The sequence below is a fragment of the Triticum aestivum genome, chromosome 1B, assembly GCF_018294505.1.
Source record: "Triticum aestivum cultivar Chinese Spring chromosome 1B, IWGSC CS RefSeq v2.1, whole genome shotgun sequence".
NCBI classification, from domain to species: domain Eukaryota; kingdom Viridiplantae; phylum Streptophyta; class Magnoliopsida; order Poales; family Poaceae; genus Triticum; species Triticum aestivum.
This window is the reverse complement of record NC_057795.1, coordinates 551211633-551234585: the sequence shown is the minus strand read 5'-3', so window position 1 is coordinate 551234585 and position 22953 is coordinate 551211633. Positions and strand designations below refer to the sequence as shown.

General features: G+C 40.9%; 1 protein-coding gene across 1 annotated transcript; it reads right to left on the bottom strand.

Moving 5' to 3' along the window:
- Positions 1-1219: 1219 nt before the first annotated feature.
- LOC123094660 (uncharacterized) lies at positions 1220-2046 on the bottom strand. Its single transcript, XM_044516620.1, has one exon. It carries the CDS (start codon positions 1844-1846, stop codon positions 1364-1366), a length of 483 nt encoding a protein of 160 aa, XP_044372555.1. The 5' UTR covers positions 1847-2046; the 3' UTR covers positions 1220-1363.
- Positions 2047-22953: the final 20907 nt, after the last annotated feature.

The window sequence follows — 22953 nt, the reverse complement described above, 5'->3', positions numbered from 1 at the left end:
CTCCAGCTACATAATTAAACAGTACAAACCCTTAGCTCAAAGTCTTAAGTTTATTACTCATCATGTAAACTATACTCAGAAGGAGTATACCTCACTTGTCCTCAAAACCTAGAAGATAATGTTAACTATACTCATTAATAGTACAATTTTCCCCCTTAGTGAATCCCCAAAGGACAAAACTAAGTAAATCACACTGACACCAGTTTCATAGTAGTATATTGTACAATGAAAAGAGTGATTCTGTGTTAAAAGTCATCACAACAAAAAGACATATGCTACAATAAAATTTCAGTAGGAAAACCTCCCCACTAATTTGGTGGGTCCTCTTTACCACTAATCAGCAACGGCTATTAGATCATGCTGCACAACTGCGTGGCCTAATGGTCAACTTAAGTCTACATGATGATCATCAATATTTGCACTATGCTGCACAGCACGTACCCATTTTCTTTGGAAGTTCTGGAATATGTCAATGCGGTTATTTGGTTCTATATTTTTGGATAGTTATAGTACTAAGATTATATCGTTCTAAAAGAGTACTCTTCCTAAAAAAGCAAATTATAGCACTAAAGTTACACTGATGTTATTAGCATCCCAAAAACTAAACCATGCATGCGCATCTTGGCATGAGAGGCATATACATTACTCCCAGTGGAGCGTCGGAGTGAGGGACACGTATGCATCCTAATTCTGCAAGCCCCTCAGAGCTAAGCTAGAAATAGGCCTTTGCGGCTTTGCCATGTTGACACCAATGTGGTGGCGACATATATCACTGGCACACTGCAAGCTATGCATGCCAAAAGCAAGCTTTGCATCAAAGGCAATCTTTCTAGCCGGTCCTTTTTGTGTACATGTGTCGCTCCACCGTGCATGAAATCAAAAACCATTAAATCAGTTTTGAAACTGATAGAAAAAAAAAAAGAATCCGATCCCCTCTGTCTCAAACACCCCAATACTTACTTAATCGATGATGATTTGCAATGTGGATGCAAATAATGGTTGGCAACCCACAAAATCTAACAGGACACATTTCTCACTCACAGAAAAGGGGTAGAGTGCTGGCTACAATTTTGCCACAGTGGAGTATAAACCAATCTGGAGCAATAATACACAATTTAATTTTAGTTACTAAGTTACCTACTCCCTCCGTTCCAAAATAGATGACTCAACTTTGTACTAACTCTAGTACAAAGTTGAGTCATCTATTTTGGAACGGAGGGAGTAGCTACTAGCTGCTAGAATCGAACGCACATGCACACATGACATATGATACGAGTACCCCTCATGCAATTAAGCGCGATACATACATCTTTCTGCTGCGGGGGCTCGGCGAACTTGGATGGATAGATGGATCTCAGATCGATCACCACTCGTTGTGCGAGCCGTAGAGGAACGTCGGCGGCGAGAAGACGGAGTACCTGTTGTCGATCAGCTGCGGAGGGAAGCTGTCCTCCTCCTCCTCGTACCCGTAGCCCGCCGGCGCTGTTGTGGCCGGGACGTTGTGGCTGCAGGCGGCGGCGCCTTCCGATGACTCCGCCGTGCTGCCGGGGCTGGGCGCGGGGCCCATCTGCGGCCCGGCCGGGCTCCCCGCGCTGCTCTCGCCGCCGTCGGCGGCGGCGCTGCCGGTGTACTTGGACGGGTCGGCGTTGCGGCCGGTGAGCTCCTGCACGAGCGCGCGGAAGCCCGCCGCACTGGTCGACACCCGCACCGGGTTGGAGATGTACACCACCTTGATCGGCTTGCCGGCTCCTCCTCCGCCGCCGCCCTTCCGCTTGTGCTTGCCTGAGCCGCTGGCCGCCGAGGCTCGGTGAGCAATGCCCTTGGAACCGCACTGCGTCTTCTCCATGACCAAGATCGATCTAGCAAAGTATGGGCTGCGGAGGAGGCGACTTCTTCCTGTGGTGGTTGATGTTCACACAGGAGATGAAAGGGAAAGGAGGGCGGAGTGTGCTGATTTGGCCGAGCTCTCGCGCATTTGTAACGGAGGCTGGAGAGTGCAGGACGGCGGGTGGTTCTGGTTTCTACTTTTAGGAGCCATGAAAGGACAGTGGATAGAAGTGGTAGTAAACCTGTGGATTTATTTATATGAACAGTGTTGAGAGGTTACTCAAACTCCTCTCCTCACATACGCAGTGAGAAAGGGACGGTGTGCAATGTGGGTGGAGAGGCGCCTTGGATAATGCATGGTCAGGTGGGGGTGTAATATGTTACGTCTACCCAGTGATGATGCCGTTATGTGTCTAAAATATACTCCCTAGATTGATATATGGAGACACTAAAATATCTTTAATATGGGGCACACGACCCGTCATCTTGCTTTGACTACCTTTTACTGAAAAAAGTTTATTAAAAAAAGCAAACTTTGATATTGCAAGTATATCTTTTTACTTTTTATCGCCAATATGTTGATGCCTATTTTCGACCGATAAGTCAAAGTTTACAAGAAGTTTGACAACACACTTTCTGTTGAGCCATCTATTTTATTACAAGTACTAGCTAGCTACAAGAAGATTGGCTTGTCAATTATGCTTCTAGTGCGAATTAAGTTAGCTTAAGCAGTTAGATTCCTTGTGATGAAATTAACCCATCCGGTTTCAAATCCTAGGCTTGACACGTGTACTCAAATATTTCCAGGAATTATTTTAGTCTCTCCGGCGCTATTCTTTCAATTTTATGGCATGCCCGTCGACTACGAGGTGCTTGTACCGAGATATGTTGGCTCGGTTTCTCGAAGTTGCTCATAGGGTAGGGTTGTGTGTGTGTGTGTGTGTGTGTGTGTGTGTGTGTGTGTGTGTGTGTGAGAGAGAGAGAGAGAGGATCCGCGTCTTTAAAAAAATAATTGTGCTGCTAGTCTTGCTATGAAATTAATTTTGTTTTGCTGGAATATTTATGGTTCATCATTGTTATATGTGCAACTGATTAATGAGTTTTCTTCTACTACATCTTTTGTGATATGCAAATCTTTATGATCAGCATTACTTTTGATGTCAATCAGACCTATTGGTAGCATAAGCTTTCAGTAGTACTTTTTGCGGGGATAGGTGCTCAATATTTAATTAAGGCGAATGCTCAAATTACATACCAACTCCAAGGATGTGGTCCTTTTAATTTAGATCCCATATTTCAAATGTGGTTTGACCATTTAACTCAGGAGAAAACATGTCATGCATCTTTAATTAGTTTTAAGATTGACTCGTGAAACCTCTTTTCATACAAAGTTATTAAATAAGAAGGTGCGCTCGATCAATATCTACAAGCATGGCACTTCACAAAGAGCGGTATCACATATGGCGTCTTTTTTAGAATGAGAAGGAGCAAGGAGCGCACAACTTTAAATTAATAAAACCCACAGCAGGCAGAGTGCAATACAGCCCTCGCCATGAACCATCATAACCGATAAAGTCTGACAACACATGCTAAATAAAGATAGTGCATATGGCTTTCAATAGTTTTTGTTTTCTCTTAGATGCTTCTTGGACTTCATTGGGCATAGATTAACATATACTTCAACAATTGTATGTTTGTCGTTGTGATGTGCAATGACTAAAGACTTGCATGATTGTACCTTTGAAATTTTAGCCGCGACGGAAGAAAGGAAGAATGGCAACTAGTCCAACCAAGATATGTGTGATTAACTAAGACATTTAGGGTATGTTTGGTTCTTGCGCAAGCTTGTCCCACCAAATGTTTGGTTAGCCAAAATTTTGTAGGGTGAACTTTGGTCCCTACTAAAAAAAAAATACCCTGATAAGAGTATGAGCAACTCTAGCTAGCAAAGTGAATATTGCGAATATGTCACATGGATATGGAGCTCGGGATTATGGCGACTCTCCTGGAGTTGTTCTAATCACGCGCAGGACAAAGCAATATCGCCATTCGCAGATGCGTTTGTCCGGGCACATGTGATTTTGTCTCCAAGCACTTGTGTGCACTTGTTGGAGTGAGTCTAGCGAGTGACAAGAAGCGCGAGGGGAATCAGATACCAGGCGGGGCAGGAAACCCAGTAGCAGGCACAGAGGGGTTGGGTTAATGCGATTGGGAACAAAAGCAGAGATCAATGCGGAGATAATAATCCGTGACGTGCCGCGCTTGCATGGGTCGGATTGCCGTCACCGCGAGGGGCCCCCGCTGACGCCAAAGGCGGAACCAACTGGGGCTGCCACCCGTGCGCCCCGCCCTTTTCTCACCGCCCGCCCTCCCTTACCCGCCCCGCCGTACAACTACATGGACCTCGCTGACACACGGCCCCGCCCTGTAGGCTGGGGCCTCTGAACGCGACGGGAGCCTGCCGAGTGTTCGTCCGCAAAAGGCAATGCGCTGTGAACTCTTTCGTGATTAGAATATTTCTTGAGAACTGTCTTGCTTTTTTTTTTTGAGAAACTTGAGAACTGTCCTGCTCAGGAGTGTATACCTGGCACTGGCCGTTTTACTGGGCCCACCATAATATGGCCAGTGCTGCGCGGGCCCACCGTTGAGGGTGCTCGAGGCGCGTGATCGGCCGAGAAGGGAACACACGCGGAACCCTTTCGCGACCTAAATATCCGGCGACAATCGTATACTACGCTACACTAGCTGACAATTTAGGCGTATCAGCAAACGGCACTGAGCTGGGTGGTATGCATGTACTCCATCGGGCCGAGAAAGCCACGTACTGTGCGCTCTACAGTAGCGGACAAAAACTGACATGGCAACGGACAACCTGAGGATCTGTGCACGAGTCCTCCGTTACAGTCCTCTGGTCCCGCGCTTTGACAACATCTTAGCGTTCGATCATTTTTCTGCGTACCTTTTTCTTATATAATATTTCAAACTAGTGATCTAAACACAGTTATATTTCTTTACAATGAGAGTAGTAAAGATTTTTTTTGCTAATTATTTCTACGCAAACTCCTAGCCCTTTGCTCCCAGGAGAGGTTTATTGGTAGACAGAGATCAAGGCTATTATTGCTTCGCAAAGGGGATGCAAATACAAAGTTCTTCCACCAACATGCTCGCCACCGCCAGAGAAGGAAGTTAGGGTCCGTGCCTCTCGCCGGCGCCGGCGCAGGTCCGCCTCGTCTCCGGTGGCCCTAGGATCATGGAGGCGCGGTGGATCCTGGCAAGGGCCGGCGAGAGGGCTCCGTTTTTAGTCGTTTTTTTCAATCTTGTTAGGGTTTGTGTCTCCCTGAAGATGGAATAAAGGTCTCCCCGCCTAGCCCCCGTTCCGGCGGTGCGTCTAGCATCGTTGGTGGGCGTGTGGAGGTGTGTCTCCGGTAGATCTATCTTTGGTGGATTTGCTCGGATCCCGTCGTTGTTCGTCCATGTTCATGTGTCTTCGGTTTGGATCCTTCCGATCTACGTTATTTTTCATCGGCGGCGGTTGTTGTTCTGGGGTGCTGGTCTTATGGGGCCTTAGCACGACGACTTCCCGACTGTCTATTACAACAAGTTGTGCCCGGCTCCGGTGATGGAGGGGCGCTGACGGCAGCGCGCCTTCGGCTCGCTTCGGTGCTTGTATTCGTCGCTAGGTGGTCTACGAATCTGGATTTAATTTTTATTTCTGGTGTTCATTGTACTGCCATGATTGAAGATGAATAGATTGGAAGTTTTTTCGCAAAAAAAAAAATGTTTTGACTACACTTGTAACATGAAGGTGCAATCTTTGGCTCGGCGCCGGAGTGTACTCCTAGGCCTTTGCTCCTTGGAGAGGTCTATTGCTATAGGTTCTCTCCATGGATCTATCCCATCTGAAAATACCCTTTACATTTGATGAGGTGGAAAAGGTGGTTATGTCGATGCCAAAGGACAAGGCTCCAGGGACGGATGGATTCACCGGCTGGTTCTACGCCACATGTTAGTACATCATCAAGTATGACCTCATGAGGGCCCTAGACCCTTCTACAGTGATGGCATGAGAGGGTTGCCTGCAATCAATAAGGAAATTGTCTCCCTACTTCCTAAGGGAGATGGGGTAGTCCAGCTATGAGACTATCGACTGGTTAGCCTGGTGCATGTTGCAGTCAAAATCTTTGACAAAGTCATATCGAAAAGATTGGCAGATGAGCTGCCCAATCTGGTGGGAGTACATCAGAGCACTTTCATCAAGGGACGATCCCTTCATGGTAACTTTATGCTCATCTGATGCACGGCTCGATGTTTAAACGCGCTCAAGGTACCGGAATTCCTCCTAAAATTAGATATTTCCAAGGCCTTCGATTCGGTACAGTGGTCGTTCCTACTTGAAGTGTTGCATAGAAATGGGTTTTGGATAAAAATGGTGAGCATGGATTTTGTGGTCTGTTGGCAAACTCCTCCACTCGGATTATGGTGAATGGAATAGCGGGCAAGAAGATCTACAATTGCCAAGGCCTGTGTCGAGGGGATCCATTATCGCCCATGCACTGGTGTGAATGTCGCTCCATTTGTCCGACATATGGCGGTGACCGATCACATACACTCTAGACCGACATGAATGAGATGCAGAGAGCGGATTGCTTGTTGAAGCGAAACAAGAGATATGGGCTTTTGGGTGGTTCGGGTTGTCACATGCCTACATGGCAGAGGTACTGACGTTCGCAAACCTCCTCCGGCCTTGTTTTCGGTTTGTGAGATTCAAACGTCTGGACCGGTCTTTGGACGTTTGGTGCACGACATTGGATGACCAAATGTGTTTGTACAAGGCATTCCAGACATCCGAGAGCGTTTTGATGCGCGGTATTGGAGTTGCCCTTGGGTTTTCTCACAATTTTCTCAAGATTTGGAGCTGTCAACCGACTGGTTGGTAGCTTCGGAGACGTGTGAGTATGGAGACTAAGTATTTCCCTGGAAAGCTTGAGTTGTTGATGAACATTTGGCAACGTGGTCAACTGATTGCCCCTAGGTTAAAAGCTTATTAGAGCATCTACAACTGAACGGTGGATACTCACCAAAACGATCAGGCGGCCTGCCCGGCCACTGATCGGATCAAAATATGCCATCCAACCGGCCTCCCCAAATGCCGCCCAAATGTATGATCTGTCCGACAACTTCCATACCCAGCCCATATTTGGGGCAGATATGGGTAGGTCAGACATTCCCGTACATCGCCGCCACATCGGACCGGCCCAGTATGGGCCATACTGTCCCCACCCCTATCCCCACAAATATCCCAGCCCGACGACCGAACCCTAGGAAAACCGCACTCTCTCGACCTCTCCACTCCACTACCGTCTCCCCCCTCCCTTCCTCTCCCCTTCCCTCTGCCATGGCCAGAAGCGGATCCGGCAACGGTTCCAACTCGATTGACTGGTCTAAGCTCACTACGGACTCCTCAAGCTTGTCCACACCGAACTGGCCCAGTATGGGCCATGTCGTCCCCACCCCTGTTGCACAAATATCTGATACGTCTCCAACGTATCTATAATTTTTGATTGCTCCATGCTACTTTACCTACTGTTTTGGACTATATTGGGCTTTATTTTCCACTTTCATATTATTTTTGGGACTAACCTATTAACCGGAGGCCCAGCCCAAAATTGTTGTTTTTGCCTATTTCAGTATTTCGAAGAAACAGAATATCAAACGGAGTCCAAACGGAATAAAACCTTCGGGAACGTGATTTTCTCACCGAACGTGATCCAGGAGACTTGGACCCTACTCCAAGAAGTGCCAGAGGCGGTCACGAGGGTGGAGGGCGCCCCCCCTGGGCGCGCCCCCTGCCTCATGGGACCCCTGTTGCTCCACCGACGTACTCCTTCCTCCTATATATACCTAAGTACCCCTGTCAGATCAGATACGGAGCCAAAAACCTAATTCCACCGCCGCAACTTTCTGTATCCGTGAGATCCCATCTTGGGGCCTGTTCCGGAGCTCCGCCGGAGAGGGCATCTACCACGGAGGGCTTCTACATCAACACCATAGCCTCTCCGATGAAGTGTGAGTAGTTTACTTCAGACCTTCGGGTCCATAGCTAGTAGCTAGATGGCTTCTTCTCTCTTTTTGGATCTCAATACAATGTTCTCCCCCTCTCTTGTGGAGATCTATTCGATGTAATCTTCTTTTTTGCGGTGTGTTTGTTGAGATCGATGAATTGTGGGTTTATGATCCAACTTATCTACGAATAGTATTTGATTCTTCTCTGAATTCTTTTATGTATGATTGAGTTATCTTTGCAAGTCTTCGAATTATCCGTTTGGTTTGGCCAACTAGATTGGTAGTTCTTGCAATGGAAGAAGTGCTTAGCTTTGGGTTCAATCTTGCGGTGTCCTTACCCAATGACAGAAAGGGTTGCGAGGCACGTATTGTATTGTTGCCATTGAGGATAACAAGATGGGGTTTTTATCATATTGCATGAATCTATCCCTCTACATCATGTCATCTTGCTTAAGGCGTTACTCTGTTTTTAACTTAATACTCTAGATGCATGCTGGATAGCGGTCGATGACTGGAGTAATAGTAGTAGATGCAGAATCGTTTCGATCTACTTGTTTTGGACGTGATGCCTATATACATGATCATACCTAGATAATCTCATAATTATTCGCTTTTCTATCAATTGCTCAATAGTAATTTGTTCACCCATCGTAGAATCCTTATGCTCTTGAGAGAAGCCACTAGTGAAACCTATGGCCCCGTGTCTATTCTCATCATATCAATCTCCATTACTTTATTACTTGCTTTGTTTTTTACTTTGCCTTTTACTTTTTTACTTTGCATCTCTATATCAAAAATACCAAAAATATTATTTATCATCTCTATCAGATCTCACCCTCATAAGTGACCATGAAGGGATTGACAACCCCTAATCGCGTTGGTAGCGAGTAGCTATCGTTTTGTGTAGGTACGAGGGACTCGTGCGTGATCTCCTACTGGATTGATACTTTGGTTCTCAAAAACTGAGGGAAATACTTACGCTACTTTACTACATCATCCTCTCCTCTTCAGGGAAATCCAACGCAGTGCTCAAGAGGTAGCAAGAAGAATTTCTGGCGCCGTTGCCAGGGAGTTTGCGCAAAAGTCAACCATACCAAGTACCCATCACAATCCCTATCTCTCGCATTACATTATTTGCCTCTTGTTTTCCTCTCCCCCACTTCACCCTTGCCGTTTTATTCACCCTCTCTTTTTCGTTCGCCTTCTTCCTGTATGTATCTTTGTTTGTGTTCCCTTGTGCCTTCTATATGCTTGCATCTTTGCTTGCTAAAAATCTATTGATATGGATCCACTTAAAGTGTTCTACTTAGATCATCTTCGATCCTTATGCGCTCGTGCTGAAACCCCAACTAGCCTAGTTGATGGGAAATCTTTAGATGGGCATGCTCATTTTGTGCGTCATCGTTTATCTGAAAAAGGGAGACTCTTACGGAATCATATAAATAGTTTGCTATGCTATGCTTGGAATCTTTGTGAAATGTGTGATTTTACTTGTTGCTCTAAGAACCCTAAAAACACCTTCCCTACCTATGTGAGTTCAATGATAATGAAATCTTATCTTCTTATGCAAAGGGTGTTTATAGTTACTATGATATCGAACAAATTGAAGAATTTGTCGTTTTTAAGGGTGCTCATGAAGTTGCTTCTTTGATTGAAAAGTATGATTTTACTCTCAACAAATCTGAAAATTCCGTCATACTTAAATATTGCAATGAAAACCTTGCTCATAATGTCTATGTCCAAGAATTTATTGAAAGAATGACTGTTGCTTTGGAAGAAAATAATGATATGCATGAATCTATAGATAATGATGATTCCGATGATTTGATTGAAATATCACTTGATGAACATGATGCTTGCTATTCTTGTGGCCATGAAGCCAATATTTATGAAGATGAATTTGCTATAGTTCCTTATGTTAAAAATGAGATCATTGCTATTGCACCCATGCTTGATAGCTCCCTCAACGAAAAGCATGATTTAAATGATTTTACTACAAATTCTCTTGATGTCAATTGTGCTAATAATATGCAAAACCCTAAGCTTGGGGATGCTAGTTTTGCTATGTCTACTACTTGTTGCAATGATCATGATTGGGGTGATTCTTCTTATGATCTTGAAAATTTATTTAATCCCCATGATGAATATGAGATTGATAATATTGTTTGTAATAATATTGAAAGTGGGTTTGGAAGAGTGTCAACTCTAGATCCCACATATTTGGAGAATATTCAATCTTATGAAATTTTTGATAAAAGTGGGTTTGGAGAGGTCATGACTTTAGTTAATGTTAATCCCACTATTTCGGAAGAGTGTCAACTTTGCATGCATGTGGATCGTGCTGAAAATATTTTATGTGATAGCTATTTTGTTGAATTTGCTTATGATCCCACATGTAATTATTATGAGAGAGGAAAATATGGTCGTAGAAATTTTCATGATAATAAATTACCTCTCGTTATGTTGAGATTGCTATTGTTTCTTTCCGCCTCCTTGCATATGCTAGTTTTTGCTTGCCTTGATAATTTGTTTGCCTATAAAATTCCTATGCATAGGAAGTATGTTAGACTTAGATGTGTTTATCACGTGTTTTATGATGCTCTTTTGTGCTTCAATTCTTGTCTTTCTTGTGAGCATCATTGAAATATCAATGCCTAGCTAGGGGCGTTAAACGATAGCGCTTGTTGGGAGGCAACCCAATTTTATTTTTTGTTTTTTGTTTTTGTTCCTGTTTAGTGTTAAATTTTGTTTATACTTTCTGTTTAGATTGGTTTTATGTTTTAATTAGTGTTTGTGCCAAGTAGAATCTATAGGATAAGCTATGATGATAGTTGATTTGATTCTGCTGAAAAACAGAAACTTTGCGCTCACGAGAAAAAATTAAATAAATCACAGTAACGGGCTTTTGCATTGATTATTTTTGATGCTGATTAATAAATAAATTGTCCAGTACTTCCTATTTTGGTAGAATTTTTAGAGTTCCATAAGTTTGCGTTAGTTACAGATTACTACAGACTGTTCTGTTTTTGACAGATTCTGTTTTTTGTGTGTTGTTTGCTTATTTCAATGCATCTATGGCTAATAAACTAGTTCATAAACCATAAGGAAGTTGGAATACAGTAGGTTTAACACCAATATAAATAAAGAATGAGTTAATTATAGTACTTTAAAGTAGTCTTTTGTTTTCTTTCACTAACGGAGCTCACGAGATTTCTATTGAGTTTTGTGTTGTGAAGTTTTCAAGTTTTGGGTGAATTTTTCTGATGGATTATGGAACAAAGAGTGGTAATAGCCTAAGCTTGGGGATGCCCATGGCACCCCCAATATAATCCAAGGACACCAAAAAGTCAAAGCTTGGGGATGCCCCGAAAGGCATCCCATCTTTCGTCTACATCCATCGGTAATTTACTTGGAGCTATATTTTTATTCACCACATGTCATGTGTTTTGCTTGGAGCGTCTTGTATTATTTGCGTCTTTGCTTGTTAGTTTGCCACAATCATCCTTGCTGTACACACCTTTTGAGAGATCCATACATGATTTGTAATTTGCTAGAATACTCTATGTGCTTCACTTATATCTTTTGAGCTTGATAGTTTTGCTCATAGTGCTTCACTTATATCTTTTGAGCGTAATAATTTTTGCTCTAGTGCTTCACTTAGATCTTTTAGATTACGGTGGTGGATTTTTTTTAAAGAAACTATTGATCTCTCATACTTCACTTAGATTATTTTGAGAGTTGATAATAGCATGGTAATTTGCTTAATGTTAATATACTTGGTATTCAAGATTTGTGAAACTTTCTTTTGAGTGCATTGAATACTAAGATAAGTTTGATGCTTTATAATTGTTTTGAGATATGGAGGTGATAATATCAAAGCAATGCTAGTTGGGGTGATTATGAATTTAAAGAATGCTTGTGTTGAAGTTTGTGATTCCCGTAGCATGCACATATGGTGAACCTCTTTGTGATGAAGTCGGAGCACAACTTTATTTATTGATTGTCTTCCTGATGAGTGGCAATCAGGGACAAGCGATGGTCTTTTCCTACCAATCTATCCCCCTAGGAGTATGCGTTTAGTGCTTTGGTTTTTGATGAATTCTAAATTTTTGCAACAAGTGCATGAGTTCTTTTGATTAATGTTGAGTCCATGGATTATACGCACTCTCACCCTTCCACCATTGCTAGCCTCTCTAATACCACGCACTTTTCGCCGGTATCATACACCTACCATATACCTTTCTCAAAACAGCAACCATACCTACCTATCATGGCATTTCCATAGCCATTCCGAGATATATTGCCATGCAACTCTCCACCGTTCCGTTCATATGACATGCATTACTTTTGTCATATTGCTTTTTGCATGAACATGTAGTTGACATTGTATTTGTGGCAAGGCCACCTTCATAATTTTCATACATGTCGCTCATGATTCATTGCATATCCCGGTACACCGCCGGAGGCATTCATATAGAGTCATATTTTGTTCTAAGTATCAAGTTGTAACTGTTGAGTTGTAAGAAAAATAAAAGTGTGATGATCATCATTATTAGAGCATTGTCCCAGTGAGGAAAGGATGATGGGGACTATGATTCCCCCATAAGTCGGGATGAGACTCCGGACGAAAAAAAAGAGTGGCAATAAAAAATGAGAGAAAAAGAGAGAAGGGACAATGCTACTATCCTTTTTCCACACTTGTGCTTCAAAGTAGCACCACGATCTTCATGATGGAGAGTCTCATATGTTGTCACTTTCATATACTAGTGGGAATTTTTCATTATAGAACTTGGCTTGTATATTCCAATGATGGGCTTCCTCAAAAGTGCCCTAGGTCTTCGTGAGCAAGCAAGTTGGATGCACACCCACTTAGTTTCTTTTGTTGAGCTTTCACATATTTATAGCTCTAGTGCATCCGTTGCATGGCAATCCCTACTCACTCACATTGATATCTATTGATGGGCATCTCCATAGCCCGTTGATACGCCTAGTTGATGTGAGACTATCTTATCCTTTTTGTCTTCTCCACAACCACTATTCTATTCCACCTATAGTGCTATGTCAATGGCTCACGCTCATGTATTGCATGAAAGTTGAAAAAGGTTGAGATTACTAAAGTATGAAACAATTGCTTGGCTCATCATCGGGGTTGTGTATGATTAAATACTTTGTGTGATGAAGTTAGAGCTTAGCCAGACTATATGATTTTGTAGGGATAACTTTCTTTAACCATGCTATTTTGAGAAGACATGATTGCTTTAATTTGTATGCTTGAAGTATTATTACTTTTATGTCAATATGAACTTCTGTCTTGAATCTTTCGGATCTGAATATTCATGTCACAATTAAGAAGATTTACATTGAAATTATGCCAAAGTATCACTCCGCATCAAAAATTCTTTTTTATCATTTACCTACTCAAGGACGAGCAGGAATTAAGCTTGGGGATACTTGATACGTCTCCAACATATCTATAATTTTTTATTGCTCCATGCTACTTTACCTACTGTTTTGGACTATATTGGGCTTTATTTTCCACTTTCATATTATTTTTGGGACTAACCTGTTAACCGGAGGCCCAGCCCAGAATTGCTGTTTTTTGCCTATTTCAGTATTTCGAAGAAACAGAATATCAAACGGAGTCCAAACGGAATAAAACCTTCGGGAACATGATTTTCTCACCGAACGTGATCCAAGAGACTTGGACCCTACTCCAAGAAGTGCCAGAGGCGGTTACGAGGGTGGAGGGCGCCCCCCCCTGGGCGCGCCCCCTGCCTCATGGGCCCCCTGTTGCTCCACCGACGTACTCCTTCCTCCTATATATACCTAAGTACCCCCGTCAGATCAGATACGGAGCCAAAAACCTAATTCCACCGCCGCAACTTTCTGTATCCGCGAGATCCCATCTTGGGGCCTGTTCCGGAGCTCCGCCGGAGAGGGCATCTACCACGGAAGGCTTCTACATCAACACCATAGCCTCTCCGATGAAGTGTGAGTAGTTTACTTCAGACCTTCGGGTCCATAGCTAGTAGCTAGATGGCTTCTTCTCTCTTTTTGGATCTCAATACAATGTTCTCCCCCTCTCTTGTGGAGATCTATTCGATGTAATCTTCTTTTTGTGGTGTGTTTGTTGAGACCGATGAATTGTGGGTTTATGATCCAACTTATCTATGAATAATATTTGATTCTTCTCTGAATTCTTTTATGTATGATTGAGTTATCTTTGCAAGTCTCTTCGAATTATCCGTTTGGTTTGGCCAACTAGATTGGTAGTTCTTGCAATGGGAGAAGTGCTTAGCTTTGGGTTCAATCTTGCGGTGTCCTTACCCAATGACAAAAGGGTTGCAAGGCACGTATTGTATTGTTGCCATCGAGGATAAAAAGATGGGGTTTTTATCATATTGCATGAATTTATCCCTCTACATCATGTCATCTTGCTTAAGGTGTTACTCTGTTTTTAACTTAATACTCTAGATGCATGCTGGATAGCGGTCGATGAGTGGAGTAATAGTAGTAGATGCAGAATCGTTTCGATCTACTTGTTTTGGACGTGATGCCTATATACATGATCATACCTAGATAATCTCATAATTATTCGCTTTTCTATCAATTGCTCAATAGTAATTTGTTCACCCATCGTAGAATCCTTATGCTCTTGAGAGAAGCCACTAGTGAAACCTATGGCCCCGGGTCTATTCTCATCATATCAATCTCCATTACTTTATTACTTGCTTTGTTTTTACTTTGCCTTTTACTTTTTACTTTGCATCTCTATATCAAAAATACCAAAAATATTATTTATCATCTCTATCAGATCTCACCCTCATAAGTGACCATGAAGGGATTGACAACCCCTAATCGCGTTGGTAGCGAGTAGCTATCGTTTTGTGTAGGTACGAGGGACTCGTGCGTGATCTCCTACTAGATTGATACTTTGGTTCTCAAAAACTGAGGGAAATACTTACGCTACTTTACTACATCATCCTCTCCTCTTCAGGGAAATCCAACGCAGTGCTCAAGAGGTAGCAAGAAGAATTTCTGGCGCCGTTGCCAGGGAGTTTGCGCAAAAGTCAACCATACCAAGTACCCATCACAATCCCTATCTCTCGCATTACATTATTTGCCTCTCGTTTTCCTCTCCCCCACTTCACCCTTGCCGTTTTATTCACCCTCTCTTTTTCGTTCGCCTTCTTCCTGTATGTATCTTTGTTTGTGTTCCCTTGTGCCTTCTATATGCTTGCATCTTTGCTTGCTAAAAATCTATTGATATGGATCCACTTAAAGTGTTCTACTTAGATCATCTTCGATCCTTATGCGCTCGTGCTGAAACCCCAACTAGCCTAGTTGATGGGAAATCTTTAGATGAGCATGCTCATTTTGTGCGTCATCGTTTATCTGAAAAAGGGAGACTCTTATGGAATCATATAAATAGTTTGCTATGCTATGCTTGGAATCTTTGTGAAATGTGTGATTTTACTTGTTGCTCTAAGAACCCTAAAAACACCTTCCCTACCTATGTGAGTTCAATGATAATGAAATCTTATCTTCTTATGCAAAGGGTGTTTATAGTTACTATGATATCGAACAAATTGAAGAATTTGTCGTTTTTAAGGGTGCTCATGAAGTTGCTTCTTTGATTGAAAAGTATGATTTTACTCTCAACAAATCTGAAAATTCCGTCATACTTAAATATTGCAATGAAAACCTTGCTCATAATGTCTATGTCCAAGAATTTATTGAAAGAATGACTGTTGCTTTGGAAGAAAATAATGATATGCATGAATCTATAGATAATGATGATTCCGATGATTTGATTGAAATATCCCTTGATGAACATGATGCTTGCTATTCTTGTGGCCATGAAGCCAATATTTATGAAGATGAATTTGCTATAGTTCCTTATGTTAAAAATGAGATCGTTGCTATTGCACCCATGCTTGATAGCTCCCTCAACGAAAAGCATGATTTAAATGATTTTACTACAAATTCTCTTGATGTCAATTGTGCTAATAATATGCAAAACCCTAAGCTTGGGGATGCTAGTTTTGCTATGTCTACTACTTGTTGCAATGATCATGATTGGGGTGATTCTTCTTATGATCTTGAAAATTTATTTAATCCCCATGATGAATATGAGATTGATAATATTGTTTGCAATAATATTGAAAGTGGGTTTGGAAGAGTGTCAACTCTAGATCCCACATATTTGGAGAATATTCAATCTTATGAAATTTTTGATAAAAGTGGGTTTGGAGAGGTCATGACTTTAGTTAATGTTAATCCCACTATTTCGGAAGAGTGTCAACTTTGCATGCATGTGGATCGTGCTGAAAATATTTTATGTGATAGCTATTTTGTTGAATTTGCTTATGATCCCACATGTAATTATTATGAGAGAGGAAAATATGGTCGTAGAAATTTTCATGATAATAAATTACCTCTCGTTATGTTGAGATTGCTATTGTTTCTTTCCGCCTCCTTGCATATGCTAGTTTTTGCTTGCCTTGATAATTTGTTTGCCTATAAAATTCCTATGCATAGGAAGTATGTTAGACTTAGATGTGTTTATCACGTGTTTTATGATGCTCTTTTGTGCTTCAATTCTTGTCTTTCTTGTGAGCATCATTGAAATATCAATGCCTAGCTAGAGGCGTAAAACGATAGCGCTTGTTGGGAGGCAACCCAATTTTATTTTTTGTTTTTTGTTTTTGTTCCTGTTTAGTGTTAAATTTTGTTTATACTTTCTGTTTAGATTTGGTTTTATGTTTTAATTAGTGTTTGTGCCAAGTAGAATCTATAGGATAAGCTATGATGATAGTTGATTTGATTCTGCTGAAAAACAGAAACTTTGCGCTCACGAGAAAAAATTAAATAAATCACAGTAACGGGCTTTTGCATTGATTATTTTTGATGCTGATTAATAAATAAATTGTCCAGTACTTCCTATTTTGGTAGAATTTTTAGAGTTCCATAAGTTTGCGTTAGTTACAGATTACTACAGACTGTTCTGTTTTTGACAGATTCTGTTTTTGTGTGTTGTTTGCTTATTTCAATGCATCTATGGCTAATAAACTAGTTCATAAACCATAAGGAAGTTGGAATACAGTAGGTTTAACACCAATATAAATAAAGAATGAGTTAATTATAGTACTTTAAAGTAGTCTTTTGTTTTCTTTCACTAACGGAGCTCACGAGATTTCTATTGAGTTTTGTGTTGTGAAGTTTTCAAGTTTTGGGTGAATTTTTCTGATGGATTATGGAACAAAGAGTGGTAATAGCCTAAGCTTGGGGATGCCCATGGCACCCCCAATATAATCCAAGGACACCAAAAAGTCAAAGCTTGGGGATGCCCCGGAAGGCATCCCATCTTTCGTCTACTTCCATCGGTAATTTACTTGGAGCTATATTTTTATTCACCACATGTCATGTGTTTTGCTTGGAGCGTCTTGTATTATTTGCGTCTTTGCTTGTTAGTTTACCACAATCATCCTTGCTGTACACACCTTTTGAGAGATCCATACATGATTTGTAATTTGCTAGAATACTCTATGTGCTTCACTTATATCTTTTGAGCTTGATAGTTTTGCTCATAGTGCTTCACTTATATCTTTTGAGCGTAATAATTTTTGCTCTAGTGCTTCACTTAGATCTTTTAGAGCACGGTGGTGGATTTTTTTAAAGAAACTATTGATCTCTCATGCTTCACTTAGATTATTTTGAGAGTTGTTAATAGCATGGTAATTTGCTTAATGTTAATATACTTGGTATTCAAGATTTGTGAAACTTTCTTTTGAGTGCATTGAATACTAAGATAAGTTTGATGCTTGATAATTGTTTTGAGATATGGAGGTGATAATATCAAAGCAATGCTAGTTGGGGTGATTATGAATTTAAAGAATGCTTGTGTTGAAGTTTGTGATTCCCGTAGCATGCACATATGGTGAACCGCTTTGTGATGAAGTCGGAGCACAATTTATTTATTGATTGTCTTCCTTATGAGTGGCAGTCGGGGACGAGCGATGGTCTTTTCCTACCAATCTATCCCCCTAGGAGTATGCGTTTAGTGCTTTGGTTTTTGATGACTTCTAAATTTTTGCAACAAGTGCATGAGTTCTTTTGATTAATGTTGAGTCCATGGATTATACGCACTCTCACCCTTCCACCATTGCTAGCCTCTCTAATACCACGCACTTTTCGCCGGTATCATACACCCACCATATACCTTCCTCAAAACAGCCACCATACCTACCTATCATGGCATTTCCATAGCCATTCCGAGATATATTGCCATGCAACTCTCCACCGTTCCGTTCATATGACATGCATTACTTTTGTCATATTGCTTTTTGCATGAACATGTAGTTGACATTGTATTTGTGGCAAGGCCACCTTCATAATTTTCATACATGTCGCTCATGATTCATTGCATATCCCGGTACACCGCCGGAGGCATTCATATAGAGTCATATTTTGTTCTAAGTATCAAGTTGTAACTGTTGAGTTGTAAGAAAAATAAAAGTGTGATGATCATCATTATTAGAGCATTGTCCCAGTGAGGAAAGGATGATGGGGACTATGATTCCCCCATAAGTCGGGATGAGACTCCGGACGAAAAAAAAAGAGTGGCAATAAAAAATGAGAGAAAAAGAGAGAAGGGACAATGCTACTATCCTTTTTCCACACTTGTGCTTCAAAGTAGCACCACGATCTTCATGATGGAGAGTCTCATATGTTGTCACTTTCATATACTAGTGGGAATTTTTCATTATAGAACTTGGCTTGTATATTCCAATGATGGGCTTCCTCAAAAGTGCCCTAGGTCTTCGTGAGCAAGCAAGTTGGATGCACACCCACTTAGTTTCTTTTGTTGAGCTTTCATATATTATAGCTCTAGTGCATCCGTTGCATGGCAATCCCTACTCACTCACATTGATATCTATTGATGGGCATCTCCATAGCCCGTTGATACGCCTAGTTGATGTGAGACTATCTTCTCCTTTTTGTCTTCTCCACAACCACCATTCTATTCCACCTATAGTGCTATGTCCATGGCTCACGCTCATGTATTGCGTGAAAGTTGAAAAAGGTTGAGATTACTAAAGTATGAAACAATTGCTTGGCTCGTCATCGGGGTTGTGCATGATTAAATACTTTGTGTGATGAAGTTAGAGCTTAGCCAGACTATATGATTTTGTAGGGATAACTTTCTTTAACCATGCTATTTTGAGAAGACATGATTGCTTTAATTTGTATGCTTGAAGTATTATTACTTTTATGTCAATATGAACTTTGTCTTGAATCTTTCGGATCTGAATATTCATGTCACAATTAAGAAGATTTACATTGAAATTATGCCAAAGTATCACTCCGCATCAAAAATTCTTTTTTATCATTTACCTACTCGAGGACGAGCAGGAATTAAGCTTGGGGATACTTGATACGTCTCCAACATATCTATAATTTTTTATTGCTCCATGCTACTTTACCTACTGTTTTGGACTATATTGGGCTTTATTTTCCACTTTCATATTATTTTTGGGACTAACCTGTTAACCGGAGGCCCAGCCCAGAATTGCTGTTTTTTTGCCTATTTCAGTATTTCGAAGAAACAGAATATCAAACGGAGTCCAAACGGAATAAAACCTTCGGGAACATGATTTTCTCACCGAACGTGATCCAGGAGACTTGGACCCTACTCCAAGAAGTGCCAGAGGCGGTCACGAGGGTGGAGGGCGCCCCCCCCTGGGCGCGCCCCCTGCCTCATGGGCCCCCTGTTGCTCCACCGACGTACTCCTTCCTCCTATATATACCTAAGTACCCCCGTCAGATCAGATACGGAGCCAAAAACCTAATTCCACCGCCGCAACTTTCTGTATCCGCGAGATCCCATCTTGGGGCCTGTTCCGGAGCTCCGCCGGAGAGGGCATCTACCACGGAGGGCTTCTACATCAACACCATAGCCTCTCCGATGAAGTGTGAGTAGTTTACTTCAGACCTTCGGGTCCATAGCTAGTAGCTAGATGGCTTCTTCTCTCTTTTTGGATCTCAATACAATGTTCTCCCCCTCTCTTGTGGAGATCTATTCGATGTAATCTTCTTTTTGCGGTGTGTTTGTTGAGACCGATGAATTGTGGGTTTATGATCCAGCTTATCTATGAATAATATTTGATTCTTCTCTGAATTCTTTTATGTATGATTGAGTTATCTTTGCAAGTCTCTTCGAATTATCCGTTTGGTTTGGCCAACTAGATTGGTAGTTCTTGCAATGGGAGAAGTGTTAGCTTTGGGTTCAATCTTGCGGTGTCCTTACCCAGTGACAGAAAGGGTTGCAAGGCACGTATTGTATTGTTGCCATCGAGGATAACAAGATGGGGTTTTTATCATATTGCATGAATTTATCCCTCTACATCATGTCATCTTGCTTAAGGCGTTACTCTGTTTTTAACTTAATACTCTAGATGCATGCTGGATAGCGGTCGATGAGTGGAGTAATAGTAGTAGATGCAGAATCGTTTCGATCTACTTGTTTTGGACGTGATGCCTATATACATGATCATACCTAGATAATCTCATAATTATTCGCTTTTCTATCAATTGCTCAACAGTAATTTGTTCACCCACCGTAGAATACTTATGCTCTTGAGAGAAGCCACTAGTGAAACCTATGGCCCCGGGTCTATTCTCATCATATCAATCTCCATTACTTTATTACTTGCTTTGTTTTTACTTTGCCTTTTACTTTTTACTTTGCATCTCTATATCAAAAATACCAAAAATATTATTTATCATCTCTATCAGATCTCACCCTCGTAAGTGACCATGAAGGGATTGACAACCCCTAATCGCGTTGGTAGCGAGTAGCTATCGTTTTGTGTAGGTACGAGGGACTCGTGCGTGATCTCCTACTGGATTGATACTTTGGTTCTCAAAAACTGAGGGAAATACTTACGCTACTTTACTACATCATCCTCTCCTCTTCAGGGAAATCCAACGCAGTGCTCAAGAGGTAGCAAGAAGAATTTCTGGCGCCGTTGCCAGGGAGTTTGCGCAAAAGTCAACCATACCAAGTACCCATCACAATCCCTATCTCTCGCATTACATTATTTGCCTCTCGTTTTCCTCTCCCCCACTTCACCCTTGCCGTTTTATTCACCCTCTCTTTTTCGTTCGCCTTCTTCCTGTATGTATCTTTGTTTGTGTTCCCTTGTGCCTTCTATATGCTTGCATCTTTGCTTGCTAAAAATCTATTGATATGGATCCACTTAAAGTGTTCTACTTAGATCATCTTCGATCCTTATGCGCTCGTGCTGAAACCCCAACTAGCCTAGTTGATGGGAAATCTTTAGATGGGCATGCTCATTTTGTGCGTCATCGTTTATCTGAAAAAGGGAGACTCTTATGGAATCATATAAATAGTTTGCTATGCTATGCTTGGAATCTTTGTGAAATGTGTGATTTTACTTGTTGCTCTAAGAACCCTAAAAACACCTTCCCTACCTATGCGAGTTCAATGATAATGAAATCTTATCTTCTTATGCAAAGGGTGTTTATAGTTACTATGATATCGAACAAATTGAAGAATTTGTCGTTTTTAAGGGTGCTCATGAAGTTGCTTCTTTGATTGAAAAGTATGATTTTACTCTCAACAAATCTGAAAATTCCGTCATACTTAAATATTGCAATGAAAACCTTGCTCATAATGTCTATGTCCAAGAATTTATTGAAAGAATGACTGTTGCTTTGGAAGAAAATAATGATATGCATGAATCTATAGATAATGATGATTCCGATGATTTGATTGAAATATCACTTGATCAACATGATGCTTGCTATTCTTGTGGCCATGAAGCCAATATTTATGAAGATGAATTTGCTATAGTTCCTTATGTTAAAAATGAGATCATTGCTATTGCACCCATGCTTGATAGCTCCCTCAACGAAAAGCATGATTTAAATGATTTTACTACAAATTCTCTTGATGTCAATTGTGCTAATAATATGCAAAACCCTAAGCTTGGGGATGCTAGTTTTGCTATGTCTACTACTTGTTGCAACGATCATGATTGGGGTGATTCTTCTTAAGATTTTGAAAATTTATTTAATCCCCATGATGAATATGAGATTGATAATATTGTTTGTAATAATATTGAAAGTGGGTTTGAAAGAGTGTCAACTCTAGATCCCACATATTTGGAGAATATTCAATCTTATGAAATTTTTGATAAAAGTGGGTTTGGAGAGGTCATGACTTTAGTTAATGTTAATCCCACTATTTCGAAAGAGTGTCAACTTTGCATGCATGTGGATCATGCTGAAAATATTTTATGTGATAGCTATTTTGTTGAATTTGCTTATGATCCCACATGTAATTATTATGAGAGAGGAAAATATGGTCGTAGAAATTTTCATGATAATAAATTACCTCTCGTTATGTTGAGATTGCTATTGTTTCTTTCCGCCTCCTTGCATATGCTAGTTTTTGCTTGCCTTGATAATTTGTTTGCCTATAAAATTCCTATGCATAGGAAGTATGTTAGACTTAGATGTGTTTATCACGTGTTTTATGATGCTCTTTTGTGCTTCAATTCTTGTCTTTCTTGTGACCATCATTGAAATATCAATGCCTAGCTAGGGGCGTAAAACGATAGCGCTTGTTGGGAGGCAACCCAATTTTATTTTTTGTTTTTTGTTTTTGTTCCTGTTTAGTGTTAAATTTTGTTTATACTTTCTGTTTAGATTTGGTTTTATGTTTTAATTAGTGTTTGTGCCAAGTAGAATCTATAGGATAAGCTATGATGATAGTTGATTTGATTCTGCTGAAAAACAGAAACTTTGCGCTCAGGAGAAAAAATTAAATAAATCACAGTAACGGGCTTTTGCATTGATTATTTTTGATGCTGATTAATAAATAAATTGTCCAGTACTTCCTATTTTGGTAGAATTTTTAGAGTTCCATAAGTTTGCGTTAGTTACAGATTACTACAGACTGTTCTGTTTTTGACAGATTCTGTTTTTTGTGTGTTGTTTGCTTATTTCAATGCATCTATGGCTAATAAACTAGTT

Bases quoted from the DNA above. Each gene is read 5' to 3' on its own strand.
- LOC123094660 (XM_044516620.1), bottom strand. From the start codon at position 1,846: ATGGAGAAGACGCAGTGCGGTTCCAAGGGCATTGCTCACCGAGCCTCG.